Genomic DNA, 14,785 nt, shown 5'->3' on the forward strand with positions numbered 1-14,785 from the left:
TGTACATCTTATATATTCACAATCATGTTTATACTTTGTCTGTAATCATGTAGAGTACGATTGATGAAATAAATACATAAAATAAGTAAATAAATAAAGTGCCATCAAGTGAAGTCTGACTTTGACAACTGTATGGACAAATCCTTTACTCACTCGATTTGTTCCCAGAAGTCATCCAGAGCTGTTCCAGGGAGATCCCAGTGACCTTCCATTTAATTTTTCCATTTCATTTTTTTTCCTTTCTAAGTGTTTTTTCCGGTAACACCAGTCTATCAGGGCAACCAGGTCTACCCAAGTATGGGACAGAGCACACCAATTTCTGTTTTCACCCTTCAGCCTCCAATCCAGGAGCCTTTGTTGGCAGTCACTTTTGCAACAAACTATTTTTTCTGTTGAATTTATGTTTACCGACAAATAAAGGGAGACTAGCATAGATCTATTTCAAGCTATTTATCGCTCATCAGCTAGCCATACCCTTCTGGGATTCGAACTTGGGCTATTTTCATATTAGGTAGAAATATTAACCTCTAATCAATCTCTTTTTCCTTTCTATTTTCCTCAACCATGTTAAGCAAGAGTTTTTTTCTAGCCCCTCATCACCACCACCAATGGCACTATCTCTAATTAACTGGACTGACTATATTAAGAGTGATTATTTTCTCCTCAGAAAAGATGTGATTATTTTCTCCCTGGGAGTATCATGGTGGCAAAATTGTGGAAATGCACATAAATTCCACAAAAGTGTGGAAATGCACATAAAACCAGAGGTCATTCTAAGAGATGTGTGTGGCTGATTCAGATAGTACCATTTTGGCAAGGGGAATGTTTTTATGAGACATCTATAAACATTATAAACCAATCGAAAGTATTCCACTGCTTTTCATCCAAACCTAGGCAAGAGCACAATCCTCACTAAAGCCCAAAAGGCTGTTTTTAACAACTTTAAAGGGCAGATCAATTCCTCCAAAAAAGCTTAGGAATCCTCTCCAGACCACTTAAATGAGGGATCCCCAAACTTGGCAACTTTTAAGACTTGTGGACTTCAACTCCCAGAATTCTGAGAGTTGAAGTCCACATGTCTTAAAGTTGCCAGGTTTGAAGATCTCTGACTTAAACCAAATGTGACAGATCCTGTCTTCAACCTTCTCCATCTTGGGACCCACTGGATCTGTTGCGATTTCAACATGCAGCAATCCTAGGCTATGTGAGAATTCTGGGAACGACAAATGCAAAGCAACTCAAGAACAACAGATTAGTGAAAGTAGTAGGTTGTAGGTGATATACTTGACTCAGCACTAATTCCTAAGCAGAAGGCCACAGTTACATTTTCTCACTATTAATTAAAAGACAATTTCAAAGGACGATAATTTTCTGACTTGTCTTTCTTTGGTGTATGAGGAAAAAATGCCTCTTTTCTCACATGAGATTTTGGGGTGATTCCATTTTGGCTGAGAAACTGCTGTCAACTAGGTTTCCTCCTTGAGTGCTAGATATATCACCTCGGAACAGACAGCACAGGGAAATATTGCCTGTTGAACTGACAAGCCATCCACATTTGACAATACTTTCTGTCATTGAATCAAAGGTTGCAAACTTTTGCTCGGGAGCAACAGCACACTGCACAGTTTGCAGGAAATGAATAAACCTTGCCATTTAAGACCCCTTCCAAGTGTTTGCCAAAACTTCTCTTCAACTGATAACATGAACCTTGCCACTTAGGTTTAGTTGGGTTTTTTAAATTGTGGTAAAAACTGTGTGAAAGCAGAACCCGAGGAACTCACCTGAGGCTTGTTGGGGTACCACTTCTTCTGGATCCTGCAGGTGGATGAAAATGAGAAGGCCAGCTGCTCCAAAGAGAAGAATGAAGGAAAACATGCAGGTCAGCTTCATCATTAATGTCCTCTTATCAATCCAGTTTAAGCCCACCGAAAGAAGGCAAGATCTTCTCTTGAATCCCCAAAGCTTGAGTTGAGGTCAGCATCTCAGTTGGCTTCCTGTTCCAAGCGCCACCTGGTAGAAAGAAAGCAGTGAGTGGCTACTAAACATTGTGCATCTCTAATAAACTTCCTATACGTTGCCTCCTCTCTCCCTTCCCACCCCTCCCTGGGCTTAGCAACCAAGAATGTGAAACAGCAAAGCACTCCAACGTGGAGGAGATTTGTTCCAGGGGATGGATGTCCATCTGTATTTTATCACGCTCGCTGCATCTGTTATTCAAAATACTCCAGGATGCGCTTTTAACTTGTTAAATTATTGTTTAAGATGTTGTGCCTTGTAAATTACTTTAAGGGAGGCCGTGCCTCAAAAGTTTGGGATGCCGCATGAGGCCCAGCAACTGGTTAGGTCCCACAGAGTCAGCCTTCTCCAGATCCTGTCAACTAGACAATGTCGCTGGGCAGGGCCTAGGGAAGTGATGACGAACCTGTGGCACGGGGAGCCCTATCTGCTGGCATGCGAGCCGTTGCCCTAGCTCAGCTCCAATGTGCATCTGTGTTCTGGCCAACTGATTTTTGGCTTGAACAGAGGCTCTGGGAGGGCGTTTTTGGCCTACAGAGAGCCTCCTGGGAGTGGGGGAATCTGTTTTCACCTTCTTCAGGCATTGAATTATGGGTGTGGGCACTTGCACTTGTGCAATAGTGCACACCCATGCTCTTTCAGCACTTGAGGGAAAAAAGGTTCGCCATCACTGGCCTAGGGGAAGAGCCTTTTCTGTGGGGGCTCCAGCACTCAGCCCTCCTCCCCTGGAGATCCGTACTGCCCCCACCCTCCTAGCTTTCTGAAAGGGTCTGAAGAGTCACTTGTGCTGACAGGCCTGGGGCCATTATACATCAGCCCCTGCGGATGAATAAATGTATGTCTTGTTTGAGAGAACGGGAGTGACTGGGGTTAGTGTAATACTGGATTTAGAATATTTGTATTGTTTTCTTTATGTTGTAAGCCGCCCCTGAGTCCCCGGAGAGAGGCGGCATATAATAGAATAGAATATAATTATTTTATTGGCCATGTGTGATTGGACACACAAAGAATTTGTCTTCGTGCATATGCTCACAGTGTACATAAATGATTCTCATAGGGGTCAAATAAGCAATGAAGAAACAATCAATATTAATTAAAATCTTAAGGATACAAGCAACATGTTACAGTCATACAGTCCTAAGTGGGAGGAAATGGGTGATAGGAATGATGAGAAAAAACTAGTAGAAATAGAAGTGCAGACTTAGTAAAAAGTTTGACAGTATTGAGGGAATTATTTGTTTAGCAGAGTGATGGGGTGTAGTTGTCTTGGGGTGTAGTTGTCTTGGGGTGCAGTGTTCTGTAGTGATGTTTTGAGGGTAGGAGTTGAAACAGTTTATGCCCAGGTTGCAAGAGGTCAGTAAATATTTTCACTGCCCTCTTTTTGACTCATGCAGTCTACAGGTCTTCAATGGAAGGCAGGTTGGCAGCCATTGTTTTTTCTGCAGTTCTGATTCTCCTCTGAAGTTTGTGTCAGTCTTGTTGGGTTGCAGAACCAAACCAGACAGTTATAGAGGTGCAAAATAAACCCAATAAATAAATAAAATAAATAAATAAAACAAATAAGCAGAGAAAGAAGAATCCGCATTCCGCTAAGTGCAACACAATTAAAAATAAATATTTTAGATTAGCAATTGTTTTTTTAAAAAGCAAAACTATCATGCAGATTATTCTCACTTGTTATTTTTTTAAAGAAAGGAATAAGCTGGATCCAAGGTTTTAATTTATTTATTTATTATTTGTTTAGCGAGAGTGTATTTGGCTCTTTAGTAAATGGCAGTCAAATTCTGTCCCAAGTGAATCTGAAATAATTTGGGTCACTTTCTCAAGACAGAAAAAAAATTAAAATCTGAAATGAAGAAACTCCAGGGACTTGAAACAGTAAAATCAGTGCATGTTCTGTGTGTCCCAGTAACGAAAGGCTCCCTCTGGGCTGCATCAAGGCTGCAGAAAAAAAGAAAGAAAAGCAACTGATCTTTCTGCCAACTTGCCGATATTTGACCTGTTGCAATGACTTTTATTGCAATGACCCTATTACTTTTTTATTTGTTCTTTTTTAGTCCTTTAATATTATCCCTCATCACGTGATGAAAAAAAGACAAGGCTTTTTGATAACTGCTTTTTGATATCTCCGGAGAGGGGTGGCATACAAATCCAATAAATAAAATAAATAAATAAAAATAAATACCTATATACTGGAAATTACACAGCATCTTTTAGGTCACGTGTGTCACCATATTAAACCGAGGGATCATGCAAAAACTTCCTCCCTGGCAGAGATTTTTGTCCTCAATTGCACTGTAGAAAGTTAGCGCCCACCCCTCTCCTGGAAGAATGAAATATTTTGAGACATATTAAAAAGGCAGAATGTTATATTTCCCTCGAAATATAGAGAAAGCAGCCCCCAATTTTTCTTAATAGCCCACAGTAGATGCCAGCACTTAAGAGATAAGCAAATTCCCTCACCCAAGATCCAATACAGAAAAAAGCCACTAGGCCACAACAAGAATTGCCCCAACAGCCTTTAAGAACACAAACCCCTTCATTGCATCAAACTTCAACCAAATTTAGCTCAGAAAAATCTCCTAGGATTTGTACTTTGCCTATAGAGCCAGCTATGACCCCTACATCAGAGGTGAGTTTCAGCGGGTTCTAACCACTTCTGGAGAACGAGTAGAGGAAATTTTGAGTAGTTTGGGGAACCGGTAAATACCACTTCTGACTGGTCCCTCCCCCATCTATTCTCTGCCTCCCGAACCCCAGCTGGTTGGAAAGAAATGGGGATTATGCAGTAACCTTCCCCCGAAGTGGGGAGAGAATGGAGATTTTACGCTATCCTTCCCTTGCCACACCCACCAAGCCACGCCCATAGAACTGATAGCAAAAGAAAGAATCCTACCACTGCCCTCCATGGCCCCATAGGAGTCTGACAACAGCCACTGGAGTACATGTTCTTGCACAAGAACAGGAAGTTATTATTATTTATTATTTATTATTCATTAGATTTGTATGCCGCCCCTCTCCAGAGACTCGGAGCAAAAACAACAATGTGACAAATCAAATATATTAAAAGACATCTAAAAACCCATTATTAAAACCATGCAACACAATCATACCATACATAAACAATATAAGCCCAGGGATATTTTAATTTCCCCATGCCTGACGACATAGGTGGGTCTTCAATAGTTTGTTCTACTAATAACATCATACATCCCTTGGACTCACCTTTTTAGACTGGATGGTTATGACCTATAAAGCCCTTCATGGCACCGGACCAGATTACCTCAGGGACCGCCTTCTGCTGCACGAATCCCAGCGACCAGTTAGGTCCCACAGAGTGGATCTTCTCCGGGTCCCGTCAACTAAGCAATGTCGCCTGGCGGGACCCAGGGGAAGAGTCTTCTCTGTGGCGGCCCCTGCCCTCTGGAACCAACTCCCCCCAGAGATTAGAACTGCCCCCACCCTCCTTGCCTTTCGTAAACAACTTAAAACCCACCTCTGCCGCCAGGCATGGGGGAATTGAGATCCTCTTTCCCCCTAGGCCTTTACAATTCTATGCATGGTATGTATGTATGTATGTTTGGTTTTTATATTAATTGATTTTTAATCATCAATACCAAATTACTATTGTACACTGTTTTATTGTCGCTGTTAGCCGCCCCGAGTCTCTGGAGAGGGGCGGCATACAAATCCAATAAATAAATAAATAAATAAATAAATATGAACTTGGCTTAATTGATTAATTAACTGACCTGTTGAAATATCTTCTACCTATATTTTTATTTTTATTACTTACATTTATCTATATTTTTAATAATTTATATTTTTAATAATATGAACTGTTAGTTTTATATTAACTTTTTTAATTAAATTATTGTGGGGATTTTTAAGTGGATGAGAGGATGGTAGTGATTGCATGAATGAATGGGATTATCTTAGTAATTATTGGAATGAATGGAATACTGTGAATGAAAATGAACGGGAGGGGGGTGATAGATGGAATGGTGTGGGTGGGGAGGGGATTAGAATATGTATGATATGAATGAATATGACATGAATGGAATTTTTGGCACACCTGATGCTGGAAGGGCACTTATCTCTGGGGTGGCAGAGAGTCAAAATATCCTGGTCTTGCTGGGGAGAGGCAGGTATGGCGGAAGCCATGGAGCTAGCCGTTCCAGGGGAAGGAGGGATCGCTGCTTAGTAGCGATCCCTTCTTCCGGCTCCATGAGCTTAACTCAAGGCACTGGTGATGAGTGTAATTCTGGCCCTGGGCTCAAGTTGTTACTACTCAATGCCAGGTCGGTGGTAAATAAAGCTCTCCTCATCCGGGATTTGATCCTGGATGAGGAGGCCGACCTGGCTTGTGTGACCGAAACCTGGCTGGGCCCGGAGGAAGGAGTTCCTCTCTCTGAAATTTGCCCAGCTGGGTTTCGGGTATGGCACCAACCTCGACCCCAGGGAAGGGGGGGAGGAGTGGCTATTATAGCCAGGGAGAGTCTTGGCCTGCGTAGGCTCATTGCTCCAGAGGTTGCGGGTTGCGAGTCCCTCCTGGTGAAGTTGGACTTAGGGGTTCAGGTGGGCTTGTTACTCACGTACCTGCCTCCCAGCTGCGTGTCAACAGCCCTGCCTGTGCTACTCGAGGAGGTGGCCGGGCTGACGGTGGAGTTCCCCGGACTTATCGTCCTGGGGGACTTCAATCTGCCGTCGCTCGGCGGTTCCTCTGGACTGGCACAGGAGTTCATGGCCACCATGACAGCCATGGACCTGACTCAAGTAGTTCAGGGTCCGACTCATGAGGGTGGGCATGCACCCGATATGATATTCCTCTCTGAGCAATTGAGTAATGATCTGAGATTAAGGGGGCTTAGAAGTGTTGCCTTTGCCGTGGTCAGATCATTTCCTACTGTGGCTTAACTTCCTGGCTCCAATCCTTCCCCGCAGGGAGGCGGAACCAATTAGGAGGTTCCACCCCAGATGCCTGATGGATCCAGAAGGCTTCCAGATGGCGCTTGGGGTTATTCCAGATACGCTCGTCCACAGTTCAGCAGAGTCTCTTGCCGAGGCCTGGAACAAGGCTGGAGGGGAGGCTCTTGACCAGATTGCGCCGTTGCGACCTCTCCGCGGCACTAGACCCCGTAGAGCTACATGGTTCAACGAGGAGCTCCGGGTGTTGAAGCGCCAGAAGAGACGTCTGGAGAAGCGATGAAGGAAGAGTAAGTCCGAATCCGATCGAACACTTGTAAGAGCTCATATTAAGACTTACAAAGTGGCGCTCAAGGCGGCAAGATGCGCGTATCATGCCGCCTTGATTGCATCAGCGGAATCCCGCCCGGCCGCTCTGTTTAGGGTAACCCGCTCCCTTCTTAATCAGAGGGGAGTTGGGGAGCCCTTGCAGAGTAGTGCCGAGGATTTTAACACGTTTTTCGCTGATAAAATCGCCCGGATCCGAGCAGACCTCGACTCCAATTGTGAAACAGAGTCGACTGACAATGGTTCAGTCGAGGTGACTGGGGCTAAACGTCTTTGTCCATCTCTCTGGGAGGAGTTTGACTTGGTGACACCTGATGAAGTGGACAAGGCCATTGGAGCTGTGAGTTCCGCCACCTGTTTACTGGATCCGTGTCCCTCTCGGCTGGTTTCGGCCAGTCGAGGGGTGACACGGAGCTGGGTCCAGGAGATTGTCAACGCCTCCTTGGGGAGGGGGTCCTTTCCGCCCCTTTATAAGGAGGCGGTTGTGCGCCCCCTCCTCAAGAACCCTTCCCTGGACCCAGCCGTGCTTAATAACTACCGTCCAGTCTCCAACCTTCCCTTCATGGGGAAGGTTGTTGAGAAGGTGGTGGCACTTCAACTCCAGCGGTCCTTGGAAGAAACCGATTATCTAGGTCCTCAGCAGTCTGGATTCAGGCCCGGCTACAGCACGGAAACTGCTTTGGTCGCATTGATGGATGATCTCTGGCAGGCCCAGGACAGGGGCCTGTCCTCTGTCCTGGTGCTCCTTGACCTCTCAGCGGCTTTCGATACCATCGACCATGGTATCCTTCTGCGCCGGTGGGAGGGGTTGGGAGTGGGAGGCACTGTTCTTCAGTGGTTCTCCTCCTACCCCTCCGGTCGGTCGCAGTCGGTGTTAGTGGGGGGTCAGAGGTCGACCCCGAGGTTTCTCCCTTGTGGGGTGCCTCAGGGGTCGGTCCTCTCCCCCCTGCTATTTAATATCTACATGAAACCGCTGGGTGAGATCATCCAAGGGCATGGGGTGAGGTATCATCAATATGCCGATGATACCCAGTTGTACATCTCCACCCCATGTCCAGTCAATGAAGGAGTGGAAGTGATGTGCCGGTGCCTGGAGGCTGTTGGGACCTGGATGGGTGTCAACAAACTCAAACTCAGACAAGACGGAGTGGCTGTGGGTTTTGCCTCCCAAGGACAATTCTATCTGTCCGTCCATTACCCTGGGGGGAGAATCATTGACCCCTTCAGAGAGGGTCCGCAACTTGGGCGTCCTCCTCGATCCACAGCTCACATTAGAGAACCACCTTTCAGCTGTGGTGAGGGGGGCGTTTGCCCAGGTTCGCCTGGTGCGCCAGTTGCGGCCCTATTTGGACCGGGAGTCATTGCTCACAGTCACTCATGCCCTCATCACCTCGAGGCTCGACTACTGTAACGCTCTCTACACTTTGAAAAGTGTTCGGAAACTTCAGATCGTGCAGAATGCAGCTGCGAGAGCAGTCATGGGCTTTCCCAAATATTCCCATGTTACACCAACACTCCGCAGACTGCATTGGTTGCCGATCAGTTTCCGGTCACAATTCAAAGTGTTGGTAATGACATATAAAGCCCTTCATGGCACCGGACCAGAATATCTTCGGGACCGCCTCCTGCCGCACGAATCCCAGCGACCGGTTAGGTCCCACAGAGTTGGCCTTCTCCGGGTCCCGTCGACTAAACAATGTCGTCTGGCGGGACCCAGGGGAAGAGCCTTCTCTGTGGGGGCCCCGACCCTCTGGAACCAGCTCTCCCCTGAGATTAGGATTGCCCCCACCCTCCCTGCCTTTTGTAAACTCCTTAAGACCCACCTCTGCCACGAGAGGACATGTGCGCAGTGAGATTTCGGCAATTTGCTGCATACCTCCCTGAGACCTATAAGAGCTCACAGAGTTGGCCTCCTCCGGGTCCTGTTGATGATGCAATGCATGTTGGCAGGACCATGGGGGAGGGCCTTCTCTGTGGCTGCCCCGGCTCTATGGAACCAGCTTCCACCCAATGTCTGCACCGCCTCCACCCTGCTGGCCTTTTGTAAGGCCACGAAGACCTGGCTGTGTTTGCAGGCTTGGGGGCCATAAATTTTACATTCCAGATGGCCAATTTTATGAATGGTGTGCATGTGTATGACGGTGGCTGTTTTTATCTTTATGGGATTTTTCGTTTTATAACATTTTAGTTTTGAAATGTTCGACTTCTTTCACCCTTTGTGCCTATTTTATTGTACTTTTATCACTGCTATAAGCTGCCCTGAGTCCTTCGGGATTGGGTGGCATAGATGTCGAATAAATAATAATACTAAAATAATGATTTTCTTTGCTTCTGTGCATGCATGGAAACAAAAAAATCACTGAAATCTCACATGGCCACGCATCCGCTCACGGGATTTTGATTCCTGCGCACACGCAAAAGTGAAATCTCACTCAGACGTGCGTGTGCGCCCAACTGATGCACCCACGAGCCCACTGGTCACCTGGACCTGCAGGCGCATCGCACCGTAGCGGCAGTAAGTAGGAGCTCTGGCCTGACCTTCACCCACACACCCCAAAAAATGGGGGAGTGGGGATCACAATATGGCTGGCTCAGAAATTCTGGCAGTTGAAGTCCACTGCCATGGTTCCTTAGCCCTAATGCCACCATTTTTCCAATGATCTATCTCAGTGAGGGCGAACCTATGGAACGGGTGCCACAGGTGGAACGCAGAGGCCAGGGGTGGGCAGTAGGCAGGACAGGGTGGAACGCAGTTCCACCAGTGGAAATTTATTTATTTATTGGATTTGTATGCCGCCCCTCTCTGAAGACTCGGGGCGGCTTACAACATAAATGAAGCTATATGTCCAGCTCCAGCTGACCATCCCACCTTCTCATCCTCTTCCTCCTCCTCAGAAAGCGGCAGGGAGACCAGCACTGGCAGAAGTTAAGGGGGGCCCTTTTCCTCCCCCCTCTTTTCTCAACAGCTGATTGACACCCATTCACCTAGCTACCCAGCCTGAGACAGGGGGCGACCCAGGAAGGAGAGCGTGAGAAATCTGGAGCAAATTGTCACCCCAGAGAATGACACTGGTAAGATTGTAAGTCGAGGATTTGACAGTTCACTTGAACGATGATGATCATTCAAGCTGAAATGAAGCAGACCAAACAAGCACTTTGAAAGACGGTTCCTTTATTAGCTCTTTTTGCAAGTGACTCCAGCAGGGAACTCGTCTGAGCTGTTAGTGTCAGAACAGCTCTATTTATACTCTTTGAGGCTCGCGCCTAAAAGGAACTGTCATGCGTCTTAACCAATCAGACGCGACCTTGGTTTATTTACATTCTCTGCCCGGAGACAGCATTTTTACAGTATTTTTCTTTATACAGACTTAACACCCCTCCCTCATTAGTTGAGTACAACTGTCAATCAGTGAGCCATGTGATATAATCCTCCAATCTGCTTGGCCTGCGTGAAGCTCGCTCAGACCTGCGCAGATCATTCGCGTCTGGGATTTCCACGGTGGAGGATGGCTCGCTGTTGTCTCCTGCGTGCGGCTGGGCCCGAGTTGGGGCTCCGGCCTGCGGATGAGGATACGTTGGCGTTGCACCAATTCCTGAAGAGGAGGACGGCTCGGAGTCGCTGGGGGATGCTTCTGGCCGTGGTGAGTCCATTTGAAATTCGAAAATTTCGGGCTGTGTGTGAGAGTCTGCTTGGGGGGAAGAATTTTCGTTAGCGGCCTGTTCGTTGTTAGATGCTATACGCCCCCGCAAGTGATCAATGTGCCGCTTCCATGTGCGGCCATCCTCTAGTAGTATAATATATGTTTTTGGAGCTGTTTGTTGAATTATTTTTCCCTTGAGCCAATTTAAACCCCCATCAAAATTTTTAGCAAATACATTTTGCCCTAGGTACAAACTTCTTTCAGGTGTTATACATATTACATCATTGTAATTATTTGTACAATAACGAGGGTGCAACCTGTCCAGAGGGGACCTTATTTTTCGACCCATTAGAATTTCTGCAGGGCTTTTATTTGTGATGGAATTGGGGGTGATATGTTGCATTAATAGGAATTTATCTAAATTGTGTTGTATTTCCCCTGGGCCTGCCCTGCGCAGTGCTTCCTTGGCTACACGAACATAACGTTCTGCCAGACCATTAACCCATGGCGAATAAGGGGATGTGAGGGCGTGTCTGACCCCCAAATTACTTAAAAAACATTCAAATTGTCTGGCAGTCAATTGTGGCCCGTTATCAGAGACCAGAATATCTGGACACCCATGAGTAGCAAACAAATGGTACAAAGCTTTTATAGTGGCACAAGTGGTGATGTTTTGCATGGCTATTATTTCCACCCATCTAGAGAAAGCATCTACTACAATTAAAAAATTCTGAGATCCAATAGGGCCTGCGAAATCGATGTGTATACGTGACCATGGCCCAGTGGGTTTCTCCCATTCAACTGGTGTTGTTTTAGGGGGATTGGGACGTGACTCCTGGCAAGGGTCACAGTTTGCTACCCACTGCTCGATGTCGGTGTCTAGGCCTGGCCACCACAAGTGTCCCCTGGCCAAACCCTTCATTCTAACGATGCCTGGGTGGCCCACATGCAACATAAATAGCACTTTTTGTTTTAGACTCTTAGGAATGACCACCCTGTCACCCCATAAAACACAACCCTTCATGTAGGACAATTCCAACCTTTTTGATTTAAAGTCTGTTAGCCCTGCTTCCTCAGGGTCTCCCAACCAACCCTTTTGTATACAACTGATAACTCTTAGCAAAATTGGATCCTTCTTGGTGTGTTCAGCTACCTCTTTTGCTGTGGTCAGAGGGTTTTCCTCAAAGTCTAATAGCAATATGTCCTCTGACGGGGTTGGGTCTTTAACTAATTCTGGCATGGGGCATCTGCTTAGGCCGTCTGCATGGTTTATTGATTTTCCCCCTTTGTGGGTTAATTCATATTGATATCCTGATAGGAATAACGCCCATCTAATCAATCTGGGGGACATGAAAGGAGGAGTTGGCTTGTTAGAAGCCAGCAGACCTAATAGGGGTTTGTGATCTGTGATTAATTCAAAACTCCTCCCACACAGGTAGTTGTGAAATTTCTTCACACTAGATACTAGGGCCAATGCTTCTTTGTCCAGTTGGCTATAATTTCTTTCGGCCATGGACAATGTCCTAGAGAAAAAAGCGATTGGGGCTTCTGTTTTGTAAGGCATTATATGAGCCAATACCCCGCCTACCCCATAAGCCGAAGCGTCACACGTAAGCCTTATGGGCAATATTGAGCTGTATTGAACCACTACTCTTTTAGAGGTCAATAATTGTTTTATTTTATGAAAAGCTTTGCGCTCAGGTGTGCCCCAGGTCCAGGGAATTCCCTTCTGCAGCAGTCGGTGTAGAGGTTCTGCTGCCGTTGCCTTCTGTTTTAGAAAGATAGAATAAAAATTAAGAAGGCCCAGAAATGCTTGGAGTTCTGTCTTATTATTTGGCTCGGGTGCTTCTGTTATGGCTTTTAATTTGTCTGTTGTGGGGTGGATTCCCTCACCATCTATTCTGTAACCCAGGAATTCGATGCTTTTGGCTCCCCATACACATTTTTCTGATTTTACTCTCAAATCCCTGGATTGTAGCCTGGACAATACTTCTCTGATTCTTTGATTTAATTGTGACTGGTTTTCCCCTGAAATAAGGATATCATCAAAGTAGGGGGTGGTTCCCTTGATGCCTGCTAATAACCGCTCCATTAGGCTTTGGAAAATGCCCGGGGCTATGCTAACCCCAAATTGTAACCGGGTGCATCTGAAGGCACCCCTGTGGGTCACTATAGTCTGTGCCAGAGATGTGGGCTCATCGACCGGAAGCTGTTGGTATGCCTGTGCGAGGTCGATTTTAGAAAAGACCCTTCCCTCCCCTAGTGAATGCAGGAGCTGTTGGACTACCGGAATTGGATATGGGTGGTGTTGGAGGGCTTTGTTTAGCGTTGCTTTGTAGTCTGCACAGACCCTTAAAGAGCCATCAGGTTTAAGCGGTGTGACTATAGGGGTTTCCCATGGCCCTTGTTCCACCGGGACTAGAATGCCCTGAGCTATAAGTTTATCCAGTTGGATGTCCAATTTAGGTAGGAGCGGTAAAGGCACCCTGCGAGGCTTGAGTCTAACTGGGGGAACCTTGGGGTCTAGAGAAAAAGAGATAGGGGGCCCATTATACGTGCCCAATGTAGGGCTGAAAACCTCAGGAAATTCTTGAACAAAGTTAGGAATATCATCAGCATTAATGTTACAGATTCCCAGTATTTCTATACCCAGAGGAGACATCCAAGTTAACCCAAGGAGGGAGTGTTTAGCTCCCTCAACCACAACCAATGGAAGAGAACATTTACATTTCTTAAATTGGACAGGCACATCCACTTTCCCTAATACAGGTATAACATTTCCCTGAAAATCCCTTATTACCAGAGTTGTCTGAGCTAGATCAGATTTAAGAAAATTAGGCATATACATTTTAAATTTGTCCCAAGGCATAATAGAATACTTTGACCCTGTGTCCAATTCCAGATTACAAGGTTTGCCATTTAAGAGCAACGAGATAACAATTTTGCTCCCTTTTTTCGTATTTGCGCAATTTACGTAAAGTTGTGCGTTACCTCGCGAGTAGTCACGGTTAACGGTGGAGTAGTTTCTTCGGTTGAAGCCTCTGGAAAATTTGTTGTCTCGCGGTTGTTGTGCCTGGTTGGTGTATCTCTGCGGGCGGGGTGCAGAGAAGGACTCCTCGGGTAGGGGGGCTCTGCATGCCTCGGCGATGTGCCCGTGCCGGTTGCAGCGGTGGCAAATGGCGTCCCGGAACGGGCACCGTTGTCGTGGGTGGTTCCCTTGGCAGCCGGGGCAAGGGTTGGATGATCGTTGGTATCTGGGCTGTCTGGCTTGGTCAGTTGGAAGCAGGAGACAGTTGTCGTCGTCCGTGGCAGCTGGGCTGAGGTCATCTGGTGCCTCGGTGTGGGAAACAGCAGCGGAGATTTTTGAAATGGTTTCTTTCTTTTCGTGTTCTTTTAGTTCTTTTGCGGCCGCGTCAGCTACCTCGGCAGTTTGAGCCAGCTTAATGACAGATTGAAGCGTTGGCTCGTCCTCTGTTAGGAGTTTATTTCGGACTGTGGCGTTCTTCATCCCGAAAATAAGAGCGTCGGTGAGGCGAGCTTCCGGGCTGTCAAATTTGCACTTTGACAGCACCGTGCGAAGTCGCGTGGCGAATTGGTTTATCGACTCTGATTCACGCTGTGCCATTCTGGAAAATTGGTTTCTGTAGACTACGGCAGGTTTCGTTGGTTTGAAGTGATTTGCGAGTCTTGCTTGAAGGTCGTCCCAAGGAACAGATTTAGCCGGGAGCGGGTCGGTCAGAGTTTGAACGAGGTCGAAGATTTCTGTACCGCAATAATTGAGAAAAATCGCCCGCTTCCTGTCGGCTTCGGCTTCTCCCATTCCTGCCGCTTCGAGGAAGATTTCGAATTTTGCCATGTAGGCGTCCCATGACGAT

At 46.5% G+C, this 14,785-nt stretch overlaps 1 protein-coding gene across 4 annotated transcripts in view; it reads right to left on the reverse strand.

Moving 5' to 3' along the window:
• The window catches only part of CHST8 (carbohydrate sulfotransferase 8), a 449,531-nt gene that overhangs the window by 313,135 nt on the left and 121,611 nt on the right, over positions 1 to 14,785 (reverse strand). For 3 of the 4 annotated variants that reach the window (XM_070760671.1, XM_070760673.1, XM_070760672.1), the window contains exon 2: positions 1,782 to 2,010. In XM_070760671.1, coding sequence (XP_070616772.1) covers positions 1,782 to 1,893 — 112 coding nt within the window. In that variant the 5' untranslated portion in view covers positions 1,894 to 2,010. Of the gene's footprint in view, positions 1 to 1,781; positions 2,011 to 4,201; positions 4,270 to 14,785 lie in introns of those variants that run through there. The other variant, XM_070760670.1, reaches the window with a different exon arrangement.

This window comes from Erythrolamprus reginae, chromosome 9 (assembly GCF_031021105.1).
Source record: "Erythrolamprus reginae isolate rEryReg1 chromosome 9, rEryReg1.hap1, whole genome shotgun sequence".
NCBI lineage: Eukaryota > Metazoa > Chordata > Lepidosauria > Squamata > Dipsadidae > Erythrolamprus > Erythrolamprus reginae.